The sequence below is a fragment of the Candidozyma pseudohaemuli genome, assembly GCF_003013735.1.
Source record: "Candidozyma pseudohaemuli strain B12108 chromosome Unknown scaffold00018, whole genome shotgun sequence".
Classification (NCBI taxonomy): domain Eukaryota; kingdom Fungi; phylum Ascomycota; class Pichiomycetes; order Serinales; family Metschnikowiaceae; genus Candidozyma; species Candidozyma pseudohaemuli.
The window spans coordinates 122,911-145,903 of record NW_020194452.1 but is presented as its reverse complement, the minus strand read 5'-3'; the positions used below and the strand labels follow the sequence as shown (position 1 = coordinate 145,903).

The following is a 22,993-nucleotide window of genomic DNA, read 5'->3' as shown; positions in this document are numbered from 1 at the left end:
GCATTCAACAAGGGGGAACTAGATACGAGGACCCAGCAACACTACAAATGATTTTACGTTTTGGGGAATTATTCAATTAAATTGAAGTGACAAAACTGAATGCCATTTTTTTTATTAATCTGGCTCTGCTTTTTTCAGTTGCTAAGCAAGCAACCGCGCTTTGGCGCCAACGTTAAGGCGCAGTCCAGGAACCAAGCCGTGCCGGCCCCAACCCCTAGTTGCCGCTGATACTCGACCGCGCAGCAGCCCACTTTTGTAACTTTTCCACCACTTCGCTGCTTCTGTGGGCTTTTTTCATTTTTCTTGACCCAAAACCCCGTCGTTTTTTCATTTACGTCCGCAGCGGAGGTGCCATTGTAGATCCGCCGCTGACAATGGCCGCGAAACCTGTGAAATTGGGTGCAAATGGAATGTGGTGAGTGCTGTTGCTGGCCTGCCGCTGATCCACCGATCGCGCTGCCATTACCATGCCACGGTCCACTCATTTCGGCGAGTCAGGGAATTCAATTGGTTTTTGATGTAGGAGGCAGTTGGTGAATTCAAGTAACTTAGGTGGGACGAGCGGATCGGGTGGTTTTCTTGTCATTGTCGGACATGGGGGGTTGTCTGTTGCTACCGGTGTCTCAGACCAGATTGTAGCCTCTGCATGGGGATGTCTACCGCTGCGCTGCCCTGTCGCCTCATGTAGAGATTTATGGAGATTTGGCGATTTGGCAGCCGGCAATAGATAGGAGTCGGTAATTTAAGAAACCGGTTCCTGGCTTTGGTGGTTGCTGATTGAGTGGTTTTCGTGCCGCTGAAGTGCCGCTGGACTGGTAGCGCCGATGGAGCCGGCCACCTAGCAAATGCGGCAATTGTATTTGATTGGTCAATTGGCGTTCAATTTTTTATTGGACTTGTTCTCTTTGTGGTGGTTGCGTGGTTTGGCTTTTCCGCTTCTCCTGCGTTTCTCCACGTTCTTGTCAGAATATGGCTGCGAAATGGCTTTCAGAGAGGATTGGAAATATGGATGAGCATTAGAAAATAACGCAAGTCGCCAGAAACGGGAAAAGAGTCACCAGAAGGGGGTTTAATTGTAGAAGAGGAGCTAAGGACGGTCAGAGAGTCTGGAGGGCTTTGGTTGGTGACGTCAGTACTGGCTGCATTGAGACTAGATTGACCTCGCAACCTTAGAGGAGAGGGACAGGGGAGAGTGCATTCCAAAGCAAGTTCGATTGGTTTTGAAGTGTTCTATGACGTTCGATTTCGACGGAATCTTCGGACTTTTGTGGCAATCGGAAAGAGCATGGACTGAGCGATGATATTGCAAGTGCTGCCTAATGAGTACACTCACAAGATTTACAATTGAGAGGACAAAAGATCTCCAGATCTCGGTAAAATTGGAATAGAGATGGCATAATAATAGGATACTCGCCCTCACTGCTTTTGAACTACTCGCTTATATCTATAGCACGTCTGCTCTGCTGGTTGGTTGACTAGGCTCCATTCACCCAACCATCACTAAGCTACCTGACAATCTACCCAGAAACATAATCGAGTGAGCTGGGTAGCATAATCGAATGAACGGTTCTTTTCATATATCTGGACGTTTCCACATTTTAGTGATCACAAAATTAGCCCAATTGCAAGATCCAGAGGCACCCCAGTACACGCATGGTGCACCGTTGTGACTGTCAAACTTTTTCAACTTTTCCAACGGCTTCATCAATGTTCGGAAGGCTTCCAAGGCCATTGAACGTGGCAATATGGCAACTTAGCTGTTTATGAAATATGAATCAACTCAGCGGTACTCTCATTCAAAATTTCATGCTCTACATTAATGCCATGCGGGTTGCAGGGAAAATGAAAATTTTGCAATCGCAACGAATAACCCACCAAATGCTCCTACAGTATTCTCTTCGAATGTGTATGTATTAAACAGTAATCTTGCGATTAGACAGACTCCAAGACAACGTCCTTGAAACCAGAAGAGACCTTCTTACCCTTGTCGTCGGTAGAACCCTCACCGTGCAAGGCCAACAAAGAGCCCAAGTCGAACTTTGGCTGCTTCAACAACTTAACCTTTCTGATGTGGATGTTTTGCAAAGGCAAGATGGACTGAGTAGACTTCTCGATCTCACGGCCAATCACCTCTGGGATCAACTTGGCGGTGAGCTGGGACAAGGTAACGTTGGCAACCTCTCTCTGCATGATCTCGATCATCTTCTTTCTCACCTCTCTCAACTTGGAGGACTGGGCGTAGGTGGTCTTTCTGACCTGGTTTGGCTGTCTCTTGGTGAAAGCAATGGCGAAGATTCTCAAGACGTGGTCGTCAGCAGTCTTGACAGTAACGTTAGCCTCGACCAAAGATTGCCACTTTCTGACCAAAGATCTCAACTTGTCGGAAGTGAAGTCCATGCCGTGGAAGTTGGTCAACAAGTTCTTACCCTGAACCTCGTCGACTCTCAACTTGATCTTTCTGTAGGCGTGGTCCTCGGAACCCTGCAAGTCAGCAAGGCAAACCTCGAAGACACGGCCCTTCAAGCCGTCGGCGGCGTTCTTCAAACCGGTGGACTTGTTGATCAAGGTCTTACCAACGTCTCTTCTCTCGAAGGTAGATGGGGCCTTGATGTCAAACCACTCCTTCTTGGCGAAGGGGTCGACGGCCTTCTTCTTCATGCCCTTCTTACCCTTAGACAATCTCTTGTTCTTACCAACAGCCATATTTGTGTAGTTAAAAAGATGGAGTTCTTTCTGGAAGAGACCTATACTATCTTTTTTCAGGAAATTTTTTTTACCGTGCGAAGCCTGAGCTGGGGTGCTGGTGTGCAGACAATGTGCTCAAGGCCCAAACCGCCGGCACCTGAGCGCTAAACACAGGTCATGTGCGAGGGCTTCAGCCCTAGGCACCCTACTCCACCCACAAGCCTTTCAAAGTGTCTCCCAGTAATAAGCTAGACGTTAACAGTAAAGTTGATGGAGAACCCGTAATCTTTCGTGGAGAAGCTTATTGACACTTTCAAATGAAGTAAGTCGAGGAATGTCGTATGCTTTTCGCAACCACTTCGCTTTAGTTATACTGCCAGATTTTTTCTACCCCAGTCTCAGTCGCTAAATAGCTTGTAGTAAGATATGGCCTGAACGACAAGATCTGACACAACTTCACGTTGAATGTTGTCCATTGATGCCTTTCAAAGAAGAAAATGGGCCGACAGAATTTATCGAATACAAGATAATTCCTCGAGAATTGAAAGTCCGACTTTCCGTCGTCATGGTAGTCAAATAAAGCCGACATTAGTTCGCATCTAAGCCTTTTGGTGACCATTTACTAAGCGGTCTACAGTACAAGATTCAAGGAAATGGAAAAAGATTTGAACCTTTCATCAAAATGTATCCTCCGTTTGCATCGCTGTGGATTGCGTCTAGTCTGTCAAAAACGTCACCTCAATGTTGTACCTGACTGAGACGATATCTCACTCACTAAGCCTACCCGGACCGTAAGCTTCAAAAGCAAACCAAACGAGGAAGAAACACGGAAAAACAATCGTATCTGAAAAAAATAATTATTCAAATGATTAATCGTATGGACGAACTCGTTCTCTTCAGGGTTCCTTTGCAGTCGTGTCACGTGTATATTTATGCGGGAGCTATGCACAAAACGTAAACACTGTAGTTTGAAACATCACAGCACTATGGAATCTCTGGAGAGCCAAAGCAACCAGTATGTTGGAGAGCTTGATGATGTCGATCAATACTAACCATCAGGGTGGCACTCAAAATCGGTCTAATCGGTGATTCCCAGATCGGGAAAACCTCACTTATGGTCAAATACGTCGAGGGGAGCTTTGACGAGGACTACATTCAGACACTAGGTGTCAATTTCATGGACAAGAAAATCCAAATACGAAACACGAACATCACATTTCTGATATGGGATCTAGGCGGACAGAAAGAATTCATTAATATGCTACCTTTGGTGTCTAACGACGCGGTGGCCATCTTGTTCATGTTCGATCTTACCCGAAAGTCCACACTAAACTCGATCAAGGAATGGTACAGGCAGGTCCGTGGGTTCAACAAAACCGCCATTCCGTTTTTAATTGGTACGAAGTACGACGAGTTCATCGATTTGCTGCCCCAAGATCAAACCGAAATCACCAACCAGGCAAAGAAGTTCGGTAAGGCCATGCGCCTGCCCGTGATTTTCTGCTCAACAAGTCATTCCATTAATATTCAAAAGATTTTCAAGATCATATTGTCAAAAGCATTCGATCTCAAGCTCAATATTGAAGAGATCGTCAACGTCGGCGAGCCAATCTTGCTTTACAAGAAAGACGGCGCTAACTCGTGAGAGCTTTGATTTTCTAAAAATTACGAATGTTGTCTGAAGCAATTGCTTGGGCCACCACTGCATAACCTTCTCGTTTGGCTCATTTGGCATTATCAATCAAACCTCCTTCGTGAGGTCCGAAATGTTGTTCAAATGGTCCGCGACGAGAAATCATCATTTTAATATCTAGTTTCTTGCTAGTTACATCTCATGCTAATTAACGAAGATCACTCTGTAGAAAAGTGCTGTGTGTGACTTTGGGGTTGGGGTACCCTTGTCGAGACCTCTCGACCTATCCCGATTCAGAAGAGCAAAACGTAAGCCAATACATAAGAAGAGCTGGGTATTTTATCAATTTTCCCTCAAGATGATCTAAACCTTACTATTCTTTTCTCGATACATTTCTTATCGTTCTCGTACTGGTGTGCATAATGCACTAGAAGTACATCAACCTTCTCTTTCGAAAACAGCTCCATGGCGAAAAGACAAAAAGATTTGGGAGACTGGAAGATTGTCCTAGAGGAACCTGAGAATGATTCCAGTAACAGTCCAGCTACTCCATCGCGAAGATCACGTCGAAGGGCCGAATCTACAGAACCCAATAGTGTCAAGCTACAAAGGGAAGAAGACGATTTGGTGATCCAAGCAGGCGATTGCCTTTTGATATCAGATGTCAGGCCTTCTTATTACATTATTACTAGTATTCAGCTCGGCCTCAAGTCGTTTGTGGAACTATGGGGCGCTCGCTTCATCACAAAAGATCAAATAGATCAAGAGACGCTAGAAGGTGTGGAAGTTGCAGAGAACGAGGTCTTCATTACTCCGGAAATAAGCTCCTTGAAGGTCAATGACGTTGTTCAAAAGATTCAGGTGCTTGATTCCACGGCATTTGCTGATATTGTCTTGGACGACTCGAGCATATCACTGACGTACCTATGCAGACGGGCTTGCAATTCCCAAGGAGACAATGTTTCAAAAGAGTTCAATTTCAGTGAGTTGAGAAGTCTTGTGGTCAAAGACCACGCAAGTGCCATTCGATATATCTCTGAAAACACCCTGGTTATCATATCCCCAAAGAAGAGGAAGCTGAAAACCTCCTCACTTACAGAAAGACTTATGAACTCAGATTCACCTAGGCGTCGGACGTATACCGAATCCCCATCTGAGGACTCTGATTCAGACGATTTTGTGAAACAGGAGAGCGAAGATGAGGAGTCTGAAGATCTGGATCTGGATCTGGAGCCTGAGGTAGCCGAGCCTTCAGAACCAAAACCCACCAAAAAGCGCAAAGCCTCGACCCCTAAAAAAGAAGCATCCGAGTCTCCAAGAAAGCGGGCCACGGCAGCTCGCGGAAACGAGAGATCTAATCTACAAAACGTTCTATCTCCTCTTAAGAAAGGTTTTAAGGTGAAGACTGGTACCTCTGTGGGAAGCTTGCCTTCCCTCAACAGAAAAAGCACCAAACAGTCACAAAATGTCGTTGACACGTCGTCAGAGGCTTTCAAAGAGCTCAAAAAGAAGCTCCACACGTCAACCACCATTACTTCTTTACCACGAAGAGAAGACGAATGGGTAGCGGTATACACAAATCTTGAAGATGCGATCCAGACTCAAACAGGAAGCTGTGTCTACGTGAGTGGAACACCGGGTGTTGGAAAGACTGCTACCATAAAGGAAGTTATCCGATCCCTTCAATCTTCGGTCGCTGATGGGTTGTTGAATGAATTCGATTTTTTGGACATCAACTGCCTCAAACTTCTATCACCTGAATCTGCTTACGAAAAGCTTTGGGAATTTGTGAGTGGCATTAAGGTGACACCCGCCAATGCTGCGTTACTTTTGGATGATTATTTTGGTAAAGATGATACCGAAGAACCACGAAGGCCGTTGGTCGTGCTTCTCGATGAACTCGATCAAATCGTGACGAAAACACAATCTGTGATGTACAATTTCTTTAATTGGCCTACCTATGCCAATTCTAAGCTTATCATTATTGCTGTTGCAAACACGATGGATCTCCCTGAAAGAGTGCTTACAAATAAGATTTCCTCCAGATTGGGTCTTAGAAGAATTCAGTTTGTGGGCTACACCTTCGATGATTTGGGTGAGATCATTGCCAACAGACTCACTATGCTTAGTGAGGAGCATAAAAGAAAGGTCCAAGTGAGCAAAGACGCCGTGGGTTTTGCATCCAGAAAAGTTGCAAGTGTCAGTGGTGATGCCCGTAGGGCATTGACAATCTGTCGAAGAGCTGTCGAGATAGCTGAGCAAGAATTCTTGGAAACAGAAACGGATTTGGAAAAACCTGAGTCTGAGCAAACCTTCACCATTCAGATTGGCCACATTTCAAAAGCTATCAATGAGACTATCAACTCCCCAATTGCACAACTACTCAATCTGCTTTCATTCGAGTCAAAGCTCGTGCTTGTGGGTATACTTCTCCGGATGAGGAGATCAGGTCTAGCTGAGAATTCACTAGGTGATGTCATGGACGAAATGAAGAATTCTCTCGATCTTCTCACCTCAAAAGACAGCTCGAATCCTTTCAAAAAAATCGAATCACACGATTCTTTTGCAGACTTTTGCTACGGAAATCCAAGAAATATTCGTGTCTACGAAATGGCTCGCCTCGTGAATCAGATGGAGGAGCTCGGAATCATCGCACAACAAAATCTCAGAAGCGAGCGCTATAGATTGATTCAGCTCAACATTTCGGAAGACGAGGTTTTGGCAGCCCTTAGGAGAGACCAGGCAATATTGCCTATGCTTTAATAGGTACCCTGATGGGACCCCGGTATTTGGTGTACGGGCGTATGCACTATCAAGACTTTGCGGCATCTCGATGATCATCACCAACTACAATCTTCATCATGAGCATGTACGCCATTGACCCCACGGATTTCGTCCGTGCTGAGGATGACAGAACTTCACTCAGATTCGATGACCCACAACAACAAGGCAAATTTGAACTAGGAGTTTGCATGGCCGTCTACAAGTGGGACGAGTTGAACACAGCTGTTGAAAATTCATGGGGAGGTCCCAATAGCGCGGAAAAGAGAGACTGGCTCTCTGGTGTTGTGATTGACCTTTTTGAAGAGAAGGCAGTCGACAACATTTTAATCGAGGAAACCTTGCTTTTCGCCATGGTTGATGAGTTTGACACTGAGATCGACAACGACTCGGCCCTTGAAATAGCCGCTCTCATATTGAGACTCTACAAGGAGTGTTCAGCAAAAAAATACACCTCTGTGGATGAGCTTTATGAAAAGTACCAGAAAAAGGCTAATACTTCATCAACCAAAAAGAATATTAAGATAGACACAGATCCAAACAATCCAAGTTCGGACGAAGAGGATGTTGATGTGGAAGAGGAAGTTCCACAGTTAGTCGAGAGGATAGAAGAGACCCACATTGAAGAGCCAAAAGGCCCTGTCGTTGACGACGATGGCTTTGAGCTTGTGCAGAAGAAGGGTCGTAGACGCTAATGCATACATCGGGTAATAAAATAGACAAGGTTAGGTAAAATGGTTGTAAATTACATGCTAATTGAATTCCTCGGGGTGTTTGATCTCGTCCTGTTGAGGGTGTTGAGTGAATGCAACGAACTCACTGAATTTCTAGTGTGGAGCTTAGGACGTTCAGAATCCTCTTGTGGGATAGACGAAATGCTCACAATGCTGCCCCTGCTGCTGTTTCTGAAATCTCCAAGTTTTTTCACGAGTGAGTTGGTAAGGTCGGAAACACTGTTGTTGCTGTTCGAGCCGTATTTGAGCCCAAAGGGGTTGTAAGCTCTGTCGTTTTCGTCGTCGACTTTGAAAAGCCTAACATTCGTGTGAGCCCATGGGTTTATGCCGCTCGTATTGCTTTCGACAAATTTCGTCAATTCCTCCTCCTGGGGATCGTCTTTTGCGTTATTCCACGATAAGCCAGACCAGCTGGACGCAATCTTTCCAAGCAGCGCAATGGAAGATGAGATGTTCTTCATCAAGGTGTTGTTTGTTCCCACAAATAACTTGATATTATCTGCCGCTTTGTAGTTGTTGCTATTGATTATCGACAAATACCATCCAAGTGCCTTGTGATTCCAGCCGAAGGAAAGCTTGTCGATCGGCGTGTCAGGAAGAAAGTCATGATTGATATCCTTTCTATTCAGTTCAATGATGTCCTCAAAGTTGGAGTTCTCAATTTGTTTGACAATAAAAAAATTATCAAAATTGCACTCATCCCGCTTGGACCAAACTTCTTTCAAAGCTGTTTTCAAGTTTGGAATAAGGATTGTGATGATTATTCTGAGAGCATCGTTTCCACCCCATGATCGACTCAATGGTGCTTCAAGAGGGAGCTTGTCTTTGAATTTTTGAGACATTCCGGTGGGTGGATTTGGTCTCAAAGCAGCTGCGAGTGACTTTTCCTCCTCCATGAGAGCAGCAAGTGGATCGATTTCGTGGATACTGGTCCGTGAATTATTCGTGGATTCAATGAAGCCATCGTCAATGGAGGTGGCATTTGAGGAAACAGTGTATGGCGAACGAGGGTCCTGAACCGGTGTAAAGTTGTTCGGAATTGGAGAAAAGGCTCCTGGATTTGCAGCCCTTGCAGGCGTTGAAGGTGTATTGGGTCTAATCGTGGAACTGTTTGTGTTCACGTCTGAGTTAACACTTGTTGCATCTTCTTCCTCTTCATTCACGTTCTCGAGAGGATCGTGCTCTATTTTCTCGTTTTTCAATCCATAAATCACATTCCAGACGTGATCAAATGCTTTCTCATGTTTGAGAAAAGTGAAGAGTGTCATCCTGGAAGCAGACGGATTCTTTGTCGCAGACGCACATAATGCACGTACTAAGAGTGCCAACATGGAAGGATTGCTTGGATCTTCAAGCAAGAAGTTCCTATCTGAGTATTTCAAGATTATCAGCGCAACAGCGGTGGATGCCTTGTAAGAAAGGCCGCCCATAGGGTTCACGTTCAGCATGGATTTAGATGATATGTCTGTAGCTTTGACTTCCTCATTGACTGTGGGAATCAAGTTGTAAAGAATTTCTATTAGGGTAGGGCGCAAGAATGAATGAAGCTTGGATTCTTGAGTGTGATTGTTTGATGCAAGCTTGCCCAAAACTTGACAAATGTTTATGACGGCAAAATCTCTAGTAGTGCCAACTCCGTTTACCTTGACCTCCGGTGGAAATCCATCTATTGATGGTTCACTGTTCACCAAGGTCCGCACTCTTTCCTCCAGGGAAGAGATGTAAAGCAAAAAGTGTGACATGATTTTGACCAAACTGAAATGCTGAGGCAAATCATAAAATGCAAAGATGTGATAAACAAGATATGGTGTTAGTTTTGGGATGAATCTTGGGCCTAGACTATCAGCGAAAGTTTTGTTGCACTGGAGTAGCTCCCATAGTATTGCTGTGCTTTCAAGTGCCCATAAAGATGGTTGGCCAAACTTAAAAAAGCGTCTTTTGGCCTCATCCTTTAGGGAATAGATGGGGAATCTCAAGTAGTTGAGTAAGTGTGTAGCAAGAAACTTGACCTCTGACTCCTTGGAAAGCTTACCAAAAAACAACCGTATTGCGTTTGTCGGCTTTTTGGGAATCACCCCATACTCACGTAAATACTCATTATGAGCGGAGGATGGTAGGGGATAGACCACGGTTTCAACAAGAAGCTGAAAAGCATAGTTGGTGCAAGCGTAGCGCAGTTCTGTGAGCGTGGTATTCGATAAGTTCAAGCCATTATCCTGGTTTGAGACTCTAGCAGCCCGACAAACGATGTTCACAAGGCTGCACAGGAAATGGACAAGGTCCGCTTTGGGCAATGTTGAGACCAAGGTTGTCAAGAAGCGAGATCCTTGTGTCGTGACGTCTTTCAGCAGAAGGTAGTACAGCGAAGACGTCAAAACCAACAAAAGGCGTAGAATATCGATTCTGTTGACATCGAGCCGGGGATCTGGCTGTTTGTAAGGCGCCAGGTAGCCTATTCCGGGCTCCCAGAAGCCCAGATCATCCTCTGTCGTGAAGTCTTTGACAAACAATAGCTTCACAAGCGATTGTACCAAATCCACTGCAAGAACAGCTGTACCGTCTGGTAAAGGCACTGAATTTCGCCGGAGTAGCAATGTAAGTGGGACCAGATTCTCACAGAACTTATCAGGATGGAAGTCCTGGTTCCAGAACAACTCTAGCTCAATGTCAGATGAGTAATTGGGAAGCTCATACAAGTATGGAAGAAGCCTTGTCAAAAGGCGAATGCAATTGACAAGCCGCTGGCCCGGTTCCTCCCGTAGCTTCACTATGTTCCCAGCAAGAACTCTGATGAAAACCAAGAAGTTTGGAAGATTCTGGTCTCTCACATTGTGGATATCAGATGCCGTGAGCAAGTCAAAGACATGGCTTGCCTCAGTGGGTGTGTCGATGAGGATATTCCAAAAACGGGCATCATCATGAGGCACAATTCTGCCCTGTCCCAATTTGAAGAAATGGGATTTGTACTGGAACTTCTCCTCTGCCAGTTTCATGAGACCCAGATGATGACAAGGAATCGGAGTGCGCTGGATCTATAAAGCCTCTGGACTGTATGGAACCGGATGAACAGGGTCCTGTTTGTGGAAGATATAATTAATTTTATCTGGATGGTCAAAACGCCACTCGTGATCTCGGGATAGGCCGTTTATTAATCCGACTTTGTATCTCTTTGTTTGCCGTTGTATGATCCGTGATCTTCTCGATAAGAACGGTACTCAAAAGACGATAACGTGGGACAGGATTCCATGATAACCATAAGGTTGTGTAGCCCTGTGTTGAACTGATCCACAATTTTTGCCTAAAGATAAATAAACCGCTTTGTTTCTACTGAAGGACATTGTAGTGCTACGCCTTGGTGATGCCATGCTCGATATGGCTGCGAAATCGGCTTAGTCGATTGTCTATATTTTCCTTCCTAAACACAAAACATCAAGTCTCCCAATGCAAATGCTCCACGAGATTATCTATCCAATCCTACGGTTCTTCGAATAGGTAGTGCGCTCGTAGTCCCTGTGTCTTCTTACAGCTCCAACCGGTTGGAGCTCAATGGCAATGTTCATTCCAGCATCGCCCTCACAAAGATGCTCATCGAAGCCGAGATCATCCGCATCTCCGCCGTGACCAAGCCGAAAGTTCTCGCTCACGGTTCGGATCTCGGTTTCTCCAGCCGCCGCCACGTCCTCGCCTTCGGTGGATTGATAAAATTGCAACCAGCGAGTATACATGGCATGAATTCGTTTTAGCGAGCTGTCGTGAGGAATCATGGCTCGAAGGTCTGGCTCAATGTCCTCCATCCCAACCTCGTCCCCTTGGGCTCGACGGATTCGTACCGCTATGGGTAAGCCTTCCGAAGACCGCATGAGCTCACTCGGCTTGAGATGAAGGTCAAGAGTCCCGTCTCCGTTCAATGTCGGCAGGCCAAACTCGAACGGAATTTCCATACCTAGACGAAGTGCAGGTGCCCAGACAATGAAGTTGGTGTCCAACACGTAGAGCGAGACGGTATGATGCAGAATCTTTTCAATCTGGGGATGAAGCGAAACACCAGGGGCGTTTTCAAAGGCTATACGAAAGCAGCATCCTCCAGCGTGAAGAACGAACTTATCACCACTGAAAGATGCGAAGCCCGCGGGATACTCCTTATGAAGGGTATCCACGGTGATCAAATTCTCACGGCTCGGGCACGTGAAGATACCCCGAGGCACTCTGGCACTCATATACGTCCGCGTATGGGGATGGCTGGTCTCAATACGGTTTCCCTTTGGGCTTTTTTCAGATTTTTTTTAGACCCTCGTTGTATGGCTGTCGCGGAATCAGCGTCCTCCATGCAAATCGCGCCTTATCTAATTGCAACCACGCGGATCAGCAGATCAATAAATATTACATGGGCATCTCAACCTGAAAGCTTTCTCATGAGACGCTGAAACACTGGGGATGATGAGCTCGAGCTTTCGATATTCTTCTTGATCTTTGCTTGCCTTTCCTCCTCTATCTGCTTCATCTCCTCTCTCGTTGGAGGCAACTTCTCATTCACCAAGTCGGCCTTTCTAGCCTTCTCGAAATCTGAAATTGTCTTCTCCAAGCCCTCACGTCCATGCAGCAATGAACCCTTTGGAAGTGTACCCTCGTTCAAGCTCTTCAAGTGGGCAACATTTTCGGCCTCCTCTCTCAAAACCTGGTACATTCTGGCAACACGGCCAATTGCAAGCACCTTATTACGCAAGGCTTGTCTCTTTTCCTCCAATGAATCGTTTCTGGCCGCAGTCGCAGTCTCAGGTAGCTGTGGTCCGGTAGCTTTGATAGGGGACTCTTGGGCCAACTCGTCAATAGGAGTTGTCTCTTCGAGCTCCTCCTCGGTGCAAATGTTCAAGATAGAAACCAACATGTCGGTGATCTTCTCACCCACAAACGGAAGGGACCACGTAAAAACGTCCATGAAGTGAGGCAACCAGTATGGGTGAGGCAGGGAGTTGAATTGACGGATGTTCATCACATTGTTCTCGTATTTTAGCACTGCTGCCTTGTTGTTGTAAGTGTCCAAGTAGTTAGGGGCACTGAACATCGTTAAGAGTGACGGGAAGCCCATCGTCTTGGTTCTCTTGTACATTCTGTAACCGGCATCCTGAGCCTCGTGGGCACGGATGATGGAGAGAAGCCCTGTGCGTTCCAAGAACTGGCAACTGGCTTTGTACGTGAAGGCGTAGGAGCATCCACGGACAGTGTTTCTCATAAAAGTCAGATCGATATTGTCCTCGTCGTAGTCCTCGATTGGATCAGCCCAAAGTAAGTCACACATAAGACCTCTGGTGGGGGGTTCTCTGAATCTGTCCAAACGAGCCAAATCATCCAACAGCTTGAGCTCCGGAGAAATACCACCGTGCACACAGAAGAACTGCTTGTTCATGATGGCGGCGAGGGGCAAGGCATTGAAGGAGGCCAAGCACTCCTCATAGATCTCTTCCGAGTACTTGTGCAAGCACTCAGACTTGAACGTAAAGTAGTCCGTCAAGTGCTTGCACTCGTGGTTACCACGAAGCATCCACATGGTGTCAGGATACGTCAACTTGAGCGCATACAAGTAAAGCAAGCATTCGATGGAAAAGGAGCCTCTGTCCACATAGTCACCCAAGAACAAGTACCTTGTAGTCTTTGGGTCACCGCCAACTTCAAAAAGCTTCATGAGATCGTAGTACTGGCCGTGGATATCACCACACACAGTGACAGGAGCCGCCACGTTCAACATGTTGGGTTCGCTGCTCAAAAGATCAGTGGCAGCATGGAGAATCCTCAGAGCCTGGTGATGCTGGAGTCTGCCCTCGTTGAAGAAGTGATCTTTCAAAAATGCACAGTTGGGCAAGCCGTTGGGCAAAAACACGTCCTCGTCCAAAGGCTTGAACGTTGCCGGAGCCGGCACCAGCTTGACCACCCTCTCGGTGGTGCGTAGCTCTTCACCATCATCAGTCACGTACAAGGAAAGATCGCCCCTCTGAGGCTCGGGCTTCTTCGATTTGTCCAACGCCGAAAGCGCATTGCTGATCTGCTTGCGGTTGTCGACGGACCTGGACATATTTTCGATGATTTCACGGTTTTGATGGTCTCAAGCCTGTAGTAAACCTGGTTGTCGGTGTCTTTTACCTCGCGTTCCTGTATTGCGCCTACCGCTGACCACCCCAGGCCAATTGGAGATGTGCTTTTGCAAAGTGAATAGGAGGTGGATTTGCCGATTGGACAAATGTCGGTTTACAATTGTGGGTGATTTTTGTATTTTTGCAAAATGTGTGTTTTTCATCAGCCAAGCGATCTAGGCCTCTGCGGATGGGTTGCAAAATGAGGCTGAGGCAAGGCCTAGGCTATCGGAGCTGACTCTCCGGAAAAGCGACAAATCTGAGGACGTTGAGGGGAGGAGAGAACTAAGTTTTTGAAGTTTTACGCTTTTGGGGATTTTGCCAGATTTTTCACTCTAGGCCATGACATGCGTCTTATCAGTCAGACCGTTGACGCCATGTCGACGTGCCTACAATACCGGGAATGCAGATCTAGGCTTTTAGGTGAATTAGTCTGTCTTTTTTTAGGAACACGATGAGAGGGGCCATTGAGCCGGCAAGTTTGCATTCGGTCAATATGATGGTACCTAAGGCCAAGGTCATCGATAGTCTAGTGCATTAAGCAACCGTTTTGTATAAACGATAACCAGACAACCTCACAACCCCACAACAACCTACAAAGCAAAGCTTCAGATATGAATGCCAATCGTAGAAACTCGCCATTTCTTCATTCCAATATCAACCAGGGGTAAAACCTTAATCTGGTGATATGTAATGCGCTCTATTTGTGATACCTTCTCGGCTTCACCGGCACCTAGCGATAAGGCCTTACGACACTAATGACAAATAATATGTATCATTGGCTATACAGCATTTTTACAAGCGGACCTCAGGAGCAGAGGAGACGTATTTGACGTTTGCCAAACCACCAAGTCCGTTGAACGACGTTGTGGCTGCCAGTGTGTACGCACCCAAGTTGGGAAAATACAACCAGTCACCAACATTAATGTTCGTTGCAAACTCGCTTCTGGTGGAAATACAGTCCAACCCGTCACACGTAGGGCCCCAGATCAGGAAAGCGAAACGGCGGACCGTGCCCTGGATGTCCTTGTCCTCGTCATCCACCGTTTCACCATCGTAATAGATCTTACCATCGTGTCTCAAAACGTGAGCCACTGGGTGCTGATGGTCAAACAAAATACAGTTCATGTTGCCGTAAACGCCATCGTTGACGTAGATCATGGCCTCCATGTCATACTGCTCCTTGCCCAAGTCCCTACGTGCAATGACGTGGGACGCCAATGTGAAAGCATTGGCAACCATGAACCGACCAGGTTCTGCGATAAACAGAATACCGTGTTGGTCGGCGTAGGTCTGTGGGAAATACTTGCCCAATGAGTAACGAACCATGGCTGACGATTCGCCGAAAGTCTCTCTTTCGAACCCGCCACCAATGTCCAATACACTCATAGGCATACCCATCTCTTCAGCTTTGTCAAAAACTGTGCGAGAGTCTTTGACAGCTTTGTAAATCGAATCGAAGTCCTTAGCACCGGAACCAACATGGAAAGCCACACCCTTGACTTTCAAATCCAATTCCTGGCACAATGGCAACAACTCGTTCAACGCAGAGCTGACCGAGCATCCAAACTTGGTGGACAATCTGCATTGAGCAGACTCGTCGTCAGTTGCGATTCTGATCAAAATACCACATTCGGGGTGGTGCTTCTTCAACTTGTACAACTCCTGGGAATTGTCCACGGTGGTCAAGTTGACGTCGCATTCTCTGGCGTGACGAATAAACGAGTTTGTCTTACATGGATTAGCATAGACAATCCTCGAGCCGTCGAAACCCAAGCCCAAAATGGTATCGATCTCCTTTTTCGAAGCGCAGTCAAAGTTGGCACCCAAAGTACCAAGCAACTTGATCACAGCTGGATCGGTGTTGCATTTGACTGCGTAGTGTGGTAACACCTGTGGCATTTGCTGCTTCCACATCTTGAACGAGCGGTAAACCTCGCCAAGGTCAGCAACAAAGAAGGAATCTTCATCTCCAGCATCACAAAGTTCGTGATCGATTCCCTCGATCTGCTCGACAAGTGCCTCACCTACCAACTTTTTCGATAAAGCTGTGGCACCGGGAGAGACCTCGAGGTCTTCGCCAGGTTCGAAGCCTGCTATTGGCTTGATCTTGTCATCAATAATCTCGTGAGTATTGACAACGCTGTTGTTCAAAAACGTTGCTTCATCATGGATGACATCAATAGCAGGGGCCATAACTGTCTTAACAAGCAGTTTCTTCGACAGATCCAATCTATCTCTTCTTTTAGTGCTGATACGCTTACGTAGACTTAAAGCAGTATCAGGGACGTTCTCCTTAGAGGGCACCAAGGACGATATTCACAAAAATTCTTCTGGACAATAGGCTCACTGAACTAGTGAGACAAACAATGTATGGAACTTCAAGCGGCAGCTCTCGTACGTGGAAGAAGTCTTCTATGGGAAGAAAAGATGGTATCTGAAAAATTGGAGGGACGCAAATCGCAAGTATTCGAGCTATAAAATTATATGCAGTTCTGCAGGGATGCCTTGCTTTTCCTTTGCCATAAATGATTGCGAGTCAAGAAAAAAAAAAACGGCTGCAAAATATGCAATAATGGCATGCTATTACTCACAACTCAATAAGTGGCTCTGGCTCAGATTTGGGCCGTCTGCTCTCAGCTTGAGGATGCGCTAACGTAGGCATAGTATTTTGTTCATCCTTTTGCTCAATCTCGTCTATCGTGGGATATCTCTCAGACGCATGCTCGTGTGCCGCAGTCGGTTGGGGTTCAATTTCTCCGTATTCACCTCCAGCCACTGGCGGATATCTGCTTGCCACGCTCGCAGCACTTTCGTTATCTGATTCGCCGAATGATGGCTCAGTCGGGTAGAAACCAGTGTCTTGTCTTCCGCTTATGCCATTGGGCTCCGATGGCTGAGAAGGAGCTTGACTGCCAAATTCAGGCTGTTGAGGATATGACGGGAAGGACTGATCGAATGATGTGCCGTTAGCAGGAGTATGAGACTCGTCTTGTGATGGTGGACTTTGCATACTGGATGCATCGTATGGATAGGGTGCAATCGTAGTGTAAGAGCTGTTGGGGTGCGGATAACCAGTACCCTGCCTCTTTACAGGTCCAGTGTGATGAGACTCTACCTGCTCTGGCGCAGTAGGCTGTTGCTGCAACTCTTGTTGCTGTCTTCCCTGGCCGGTGTATTGTGGATAAGCCAGTCCGGTTGTCTGGCCAGTAGCTTGACCAGTCATCTGAGGAGGAACGCCATACATTTGGGGCTGTGAGTATTGTGGCGATGACAACGAATGTTTGTTGTACGCCTGGTTGAGTTTGGCCTCCAAAAATTGATCGTAGAGACGAGTGATTGTACTAAGTTTGTTGTTCATCTCCAAGAACTGGTCATTCTTCTCAATTGCAACACGAAGCGAGCGATTTAGCTTTGGCTTCAACCTTATAACCTTTTCATGCAATTCACTAAGGTTCAGGTCGTGCAACACATTGGCTTGTTTCGACCTATCAGTCTGAAGTCCAGCTATCAACTGCAAGTAGAGGTTAATCAGCTCTTCGTCCTCTTCGGTCAAATCCTCCACCTTGGTTTTCTGAGGTGTCAACCTCCCTTGAATTGAGGCCTGTTGCTGGATTGGTCGTTGTGGAGTTGGATTACTTGGAGCATTCTGATAAAAGCTTGGGTCGGATGGCCCGTAGGATGGTGTCTGGGAAGGCTGTGATGGTTGAGAATAGGCATTGAGATCGAACGGAAGCGACGTCTGGTAGAATTCCAGTTCTGGCTCTGGGGCTGGTTGTGAAGGCTGGTACTGATTTTGTGAGGGTGGGGGCTGCCGTAAACTCTGCTCTTGTTTGTACTCCTGTAGGGACGCCTGAATGGCAGCTTTCATGTCCTCATCCATGTCTTCATCATTAACCTCGGTCACTTCATTTTGTGTCTCCACTGCGGGTGGGGCAGTTGGAGGAGGAGCAAAGTTTGTTGCAGCGGGTCCCTGACTCTCCTGCAAGCTCAACTCAATGGCCTTTCTAAGCTGCTCGTCTTCTTCGGACTCTTGAGGGGCATTTTGGGGGGCAGGGGCCAGTCTCTCTTTTGGAGGTGCCTTACCAGTCTTGGACTTGTGGATCTGGTAACAATCGTCACAGACTCTTACGGGCTGCAAGATACCCAATGCCGGAAGGGGAATACTATTACTTGAATGGGCCTGGCAGAATACTCCTCCGCATGCTCGACAGTGGTGTTTTCTCGTCATGACGCTGAATGGGTTATAGCAAATCATGCACTCGTTACCATCGATCCAATCAGGTGGGGCCCTCGAATCAGCAAATGTGGATGCCAGTTGCAAAAGCAGGCTGTCAACCTCGGGGAAGTCGTAGCCCTGCAGCATCAACAGCTCGTACACTCTGTCCAAGTACCTGGTGTGGGTCGCATCCTTGAGGCATAAGTTCCACTCTTTGATGAATTTCAAAATGGTGGTACCAATCTTGTACTTTGCCTCGGACGAGTAGACCTTGTAGTCTTTCACATCGTAGTGAACCTTGAAGATGTAGTCCACTAAGTAGTCCACGAACTCCTTCTGGTTAATCTCGGACAAGAAGTGGGCGCCACAATTTTTGACACAAAGGTCGATCACCTTCAATGTAGAAAGCAATAGATTAGGATTTTGATGCACTTTGGTGAGTCGCTTCTTCAACGACCTCATGGCATTTTTAGGTGGCACCTTCTTGCTTCGGATCATATCTGTGATTTCTAAGCCAACGGCAATATCCATCTCGCCATTGGGGATGGTTTCGGAGGAGGCCTCCTCAATCTTGGCATCTAGCTCTGCAACGGGGTCGGCGCCACTGAACCACGACATGGTGAAGGTATTGTGGCAAATGTGGTTCTAATTCTTATCGCTCCAGGTGACTAGAGGCTGAGAAGACACGGAAAGCCGCCTTGTACGCAGGTCGATAAAGGTTCCCAAGAACTCCTGACAAAAGATGTGTATTTGGTGTATTTTCAATTTCGGATTCTTTTTATTGTTACTTACTAAAATACAGTTTTCTGAATTTCCAGTAAGTTAGTTGCTCTCAGGATTAGTGTGGAGGGATATCATGGATGTGAGGGTCACTTATTGAACTGCGCCAGCCCACATAATCGTTGTAATGTCGATCAGATTTATTTTTTAAAAAAAATATTCTTTGTAGCACTGGCTCATCTTCGGTTTACTTGAGGATGTGACAAATGCGATGAAATACTGGGGTTGATTTGAGTAAGATAAGTCCACCTGAGACATTGCGTTAAAGGTAAGGCAATATCGCTAAAGTGGAAACTGGTAAATTGCTCTTGGGAAAAAGACTTCAAAAGTGCTTCTGCCACATGAAGTTTTAGCCTTCATATGTAAACCTCAGAAGGAGATTCTGTGGCATACTCCGACCCTCGGAACATCTCAGAAAGCAAAGCCGCTCTACTGAACTACAATCAGATAATGATTTCAGAAATTAACTGTAAACGCGAATGACTATGTTGTGGTAAACCAGATATGATACAAATGGAGAGAGTGTGATGGGGAGCTAAACGCTGAGCAAACTAGCGGAGCAACATGGCAGCAGAGCCAGCACCCAACACAACGACGCCGACCCAGTAGAACTTTTCAAAGAAGGGGCTGGTTTCACGCACAGCGTTGGTTCTGTACTGATTTTCAAGCGATCTTCTGACACGCTTACGCACGGAGGCCTTGGTGGGCTCAGAGTTGGAAGTAGGGTTCAAAGCACCGGTGGGCAACATCATAGGTGGCTTGTAGGCCAAGTACAAAGGCTGCATAGGAGATCCGTCGAACTGGTAGATTTGCAACATGTATCTGCCGTGGTAGTCAGAAATAGAGACCTGGTACTTCTCGAACCATGTCTTCTGCTCATATCTGACGTACTTGGCCTCGTCGGACTTGTAGCCGCAAGGGTCGCTCAAAAGCTGTCTGCCGTCAACAGCGATAGGTGTAAGAATCACGGAACCGTTACTCAAAATCTCGTACGAACCGTGCTGGAACGTCATACTGGCGATAGCGCAAGAGTGGTTTCTGGGGTTCGATGTGATTCTGTAAAGGGCCTCCTCGTAGTGGCCATCCTTGGTGAAGGAGTAGGAGATACCTGGCAAAGCAGGCTCGATCAAAAGCTCATCCACAGGGTCGTAGTAACCTGGACCTGTGAAGACCGTGTTGGACTTGGACACCCAAGTACCCTCCAACTCCTCCATGTTGGGTTCAGCGAAAGCCAGTTGTAGGAGGAGAAGCAGAGTCACGAGAAACGCTAGCATGGTTGTGTAGTTGTGGTTGTTGTGAAAGACTATGTTGTAGTAGGTAAAAAATAGCAACGGCTTAAGAAAAAAGGGTAGGCCTTTGAGTCGCGAAATGCAGGCTGTGTAGTATGGTGCCCAGGCAGTGCTGTGCCTTTCCAAGAAAAGCGCAAGAGAAGGTTAAAAGTGGTTATATCGGCCGGCGATTTTTGTTGCTTCGGTGGAAAATGAAGGTTTGTTTTTTGCTCAGGGAGAAAATGTGATTGTAGAAACATGTAACGCGAGAATCAGAAGGTGGCTCAGCGTGCCCAAAATAGAAAAATGCCACCAGACCAAAAAAACGCCGGCAAGTGGAAACTGACTTCGTAGGTGTGATCAGAGACTTCGGTTTAATTGAAAAGACTAAAAACTCTCTTTTTCTAAGCGGATCCTGATTTTTTGGAGGTATCAAGGTGAAGTTATGGGTGCGAACCTTCGATGATCCAGGAACGTAAGGCACACGCAGTTGTGAACAAAGCAGACAAAATGGATGAGAACAGAATGCAAAAAAAAAAAAAACTGAAAAAATAGGAAGTTGATGGAAAAGCAGAAAACGCTTAGAGCATCGGAAGGGAATGAGAAAGCTTGTAAGAAAAGTGTATTTTGGCTATGTTTTGAACAACCAGCATAAAGTTACCCATCTACTCTGACACATTGTCCTCAGGTGTGTTTACCTGTGGCTGATTTAGTGCCGTCAAACCACATAGCCAGCACCTTGGCAGGCTAACAGACCCTGCGTTTAACCGGGATTGGACTAAATAAACCGGCTAACTATTTCGTCAAATACACTGCGTCAGACCACTTTGACGAAGCTGCACCGCTGCGCCGAATCTCGTCAACTTGCATCAAGTTCATTTGTAGCCACTAGTCAGCCGCTTTACAGCATGATTTCTTAAACGGTCCCGCCTCAAGCGAAATGTTCGGCTACACGAACGGTTTTGTTGCAAATTCTATAATTATACTATGCGAGAATTGAATGCTATCACGTATTAAATGCGTTCACAAAAAGGGGAGTCACGAATTGAATGCTGTATGGGCTAACTTGCTCTTTTTTTGACGGGTTTTTCGTCGTCTATGCTTATAGGGGTGCAAACGCCGTATCTCGTGGAGTCGTAGAAAATGTCAGAGGCCTTCGACGAGGTGCTCGACGCAATGCTACCCAGGCTATTATTATTCCGGTAAAGGAGCTCCTGGAGCCTCGGTTGTGGGTATTCGTTCATTTTTGTGCTCTTGATAGGCGGGTAGTGGTGGCTGTTCATGTGCGCCGAATCAGTCACCGACAGTTTAGAGCCTTTGATGGGATTTTTGGAAATGTAAGGGACCCCCATGATGGGAGATGGGTAATCCTGTAGCACCTTGGTGGGTGTGGCATAAGTGTAGTTCGACAGAGACATGTCGGGAAGCGACGGCGTGGCAATGCTTGTTGGAGTGGTTGCTTCTTCAAAGGCAAGTCTTGAACCGTTGAGGTGGGAGAACAAGCGGCGGGGGCCCTCGACATCGAAGCAACGAAGAAGATACGCTGGAGCATTCATCACCGCCTGTGTGAGAAGCTGCTCGACATGTCTGTTCCTCTGGGTGCAAGAGATTTCGGGAGCATCCTCAAACATTGTGCTGTTGAGGGCGAAACCGTCCGAAGGTCGAAGTGAGAAGGCGTGGTTGAGCAAGTCCACTGTTGCCTTGGCCATTTCCAATGGGGTGTACTTGATGAGGTCGTACAGAAAGCACGAAGCGTAGGCCACAAACGTCTTGAGGGTGGTGGCCTCCTCGGTGCCAGCAGGCTCGTAGTCCGTGCACGATCTGAGGTCCTCCAGGGAAATTAAAAAGTCGTCGATGGAAGCGTCAGTCATGTTCCAATCGAGGGTAGTCATGATGTGCAACTCCATCTGCTTGAACATGTTGGCATCGTAGTTGCAGCGAGCTCCACAGAGTTTGACGAGCTCGGAGATCTTGGGCATTCTGTAGCGCTCAGTTGGACCAGCAAAGCGAGCCCCCAGGCCAAAGCCCAAGTTCAGGATGGTTTTGATCAGCGAGCACTTTGAGCTCTGGAGATTGGCAAAGTGGTTGTTACCGCCGTGGACTTTGGCAGCGATCCACAAGCAGGTGGTGATGACTAGCTGGGCCTGGTCAAGAAGCACGATACGTTTGGAGCAGTAACGGTCAAAGAGACGAACGGCTTTGCAAAAGACAAAGGGCACGATCTTGAGGCGAACGGCCATGCGGAGAATGAAGTCGATGAGCTTATTTCTCACGACAGCGGTGATGTACGGCTGGTTCTCGTAAAGCTTAAAGTTAGGCTGCGTTCTGGGAAGCGAGGCTAGGAGCACCAGGGCCACCTCCTCGTGGTACTCAGCTAGAGAGTCATTGTGGACCGTGACTTCTGTGGCGTAGAGCCGGTGCAGATACTTGTACTGATTGATGATGGTACCCTCATGGGCAAAGGAACCGTGGAGCTTCATCCATGCAGTGGGGTTTTGTGGAAAACTAAAAAGAGATGCGGGAGGGAAGGGTTATTTAAAGGGCAGTGGCACGAGACGGGTGTGTGCTGCAACTATTGGATGCTTAGATGAACTTGCATGACAGGAAAATGGGGACTGGCACTGCGGCGCCGAGCACTTAGTCCCGCACATACATACACACGGGATCCAAGAGACAGTATGTGGTGACGAGGCTGGAACGTTAGGGACGTCTCGAGAGCGAGAATGGTATTGTGAATAGGGAATGCTGCGGCCCTGCTGCGGCCATGC

At 46.9% G+C, this 22,993-nt stretch overlaps 11 protein-coding genes across 11 annotated transcripts; 3 read left to right on the top strand and 8 right to left on the bottom strand.

The window, feature by feature from the left end:
• Window positions 1-1,932: 1,932 nt before the first annotated feature.
• RPS1 (40S ribosomal protein eS1) lies at window positions 1,933-2,703 on the bottom strand (the record flags this gene model as incomplete). The annotated part of the gene is made up of 1 exon (XM_024860153.1): window positions 1,933-2,703. The coding sequence occupies one exon, from the start codon at window positions 2,701-2,703 to the stop codon at window positions 1,933-1,935; it is 771 nt and encodes a 256-aa protein (XP_024711710.1).
• A 1,096-nt stretch (window positions 2,704-3,799) lies between these two features.
• TEM1 (Ras family GTPase) lies at window positions 3,800-4,330 on the top strand (the record flags this gene model as incomplete). Its single annotated transcript, XM_024860152.1, has 1 exon — window positions 3,800-4,330. One exon carries the CDS (start codon window positions 3,800-3,802, stop codon window positions 4,328-4,330), a length of 531 nt encoding a protein of 176 aa, XP_024711709.1.
• Window positions 4,331-4,783: 453 nt separating this feature from the next.
• ORC1 (origin recognition complex subunit 1) lies at window positions 4,784-7,081 on the top strand (the record flags this gene model as incomplete). The annotated part of the gene is made up of 1 exon (XM_024860151.1): window positions 4,784-7,081. One exon carries the CDS (start codon window positions 4,784-4,786, stop codon window positions 7,079-7,081), a length of 2,298 nt encoding a protein of 765 aa, XP_024711708.1.
• Window positions 7,082-7,179: 98 nt separating this feature from the next.
• TSR2 (Tsr2p) lies at window positions 7,180-7,794 on the top strand (the record flags this gene model as incomplete). The annotated part of the gene is made up of 1 exon (XM_024860150.1): window positions 7,180-7,794. One exon carries the CDS (start codon window positions 7,180-7,182, stop codon window positions 7,792-7,794), a length of 615 nt encoding a protein of 204 aa, XP_024711707.1.
• Window positions 7,795-7,851: 57 nt separating this feature from the next.
• C7M61_004834 (uncharacterized protein) lies at window positions 7,852-10,826 on the bottom strand (the record flags this gene model as incomplete). Its single annotated transcript, XM_024860149.1, has 2 exons — window positions 7,852-7,884; window positions 7,920-10,826. The coding sequence occupies 2 exons, from the start codon at window positions 10,824-10,826 to the stop codon at window positions 7,852-7,854; spliced, it is 2,940 nt and encodes a 979-aa protein (XP_024711706.1).
• A 471-nt stretch (window positions 10,827-11,297) lies between these two features.
• On the bottom strand, window positions 11,298-12,050 carry C7M61_004833 (uncharacterized protein; the record flags this gene model as incomplete). Its single annotated transcript, XM_024860148.1, has 1 exon — window positions 11,298-12,050. One exon carries the CDS (start codon window positions 12,048-12,050, stop codon window positions 11,298-11,300), a length of 753 nt encoding a protein of 250 aa, XP_024711705.1.
• A 176-nt stretch (window positions 12,051-12,226) lies between these two features.
• CMP1 (calcineurin catalytic subunit A) lies at window positions 12,227-13,900 on the bottom strand (the record flags this gene model as incomplete). The annotated part of the gene is made up of 1 exon (XM_024860147.1): window positions 12,227-13,900. One exon carries the CDS (start codon window positions 13,898-13,900, stop codon window positions 12,227-12,229), a length of 1,674 nt encoding a protein of 557 aa, XP_024711704.1.
• An 853-nt stretch (window positions 13,901-14,753) lies between these two features.
• SPE1 (ornithine decarboxylase) lies at window positions 14,754-16,154 on the bottom strand (the record flags this gene model as incomplete). Its single annotated transcript, XM_024860146.1, has 1 exon — window positions 14,754-16,154. The coding sequence occupies one exon, from the start codon at window positions 16,152-16,154 to the stop codon at window positions 14,754-14,756; it is 1,401 nt and encodes a 466-aa protein (XP_024711703.1).
• A 394-nt stretch (window positions 16,155-16,548) lies between these two features.
• Window positions 16,549-18,795, bottom strand: VPS27 (ESCRT-0 subunit protein; the record flags this gene model as incomplete). Its single annotated transcript, XM_024860145.1, has 1 exon — window positions 16,549-18,795. The coding sequence occupies one exon, from the start codon at window positions 18,793-18,795 to the stop codon at window positions 16,549-16,551; it is 2,247 nt and encodes a 748-aa protein (XP_024711702.1).
• Window positions 18,796-19,508: 713 nt separating this feature from the next.
• On the bottom strand, window positions 19,509-20,231 carry ROT1 (Rot1p; the record flags this gene model as incomplete). Its single annotated transcript, XM_024860144.1, has 1 exon — window positions 19,509-20,231. One exon carries the CDS (start codon window positions 20,229-20,231, stop codon window positions 19,509-19,511), a length of 723 nt encoding a protein of 240 aa, XP_024711701.1.
• A 1,055-nt stretch (window positions 20,232-21,286) lies between these two features.
• On the bottom strand, window positions 21,287-22,705 carry HGC1 (cyclin; the record flags this gene model as incomplete). Its single annotated transcript, XM_024860143.1, has 1 exon — window positions 21,287-22,705. One exon carries the CDS (start codon window positions 22,703-22,705, stop codon window positions 21,287-21,289), a length of 1,419 nt encoding a protein of 472 aa, XP_024711700.1.
• Window positions 22,706-22,993: the final 288 nt, after the last annotated feature.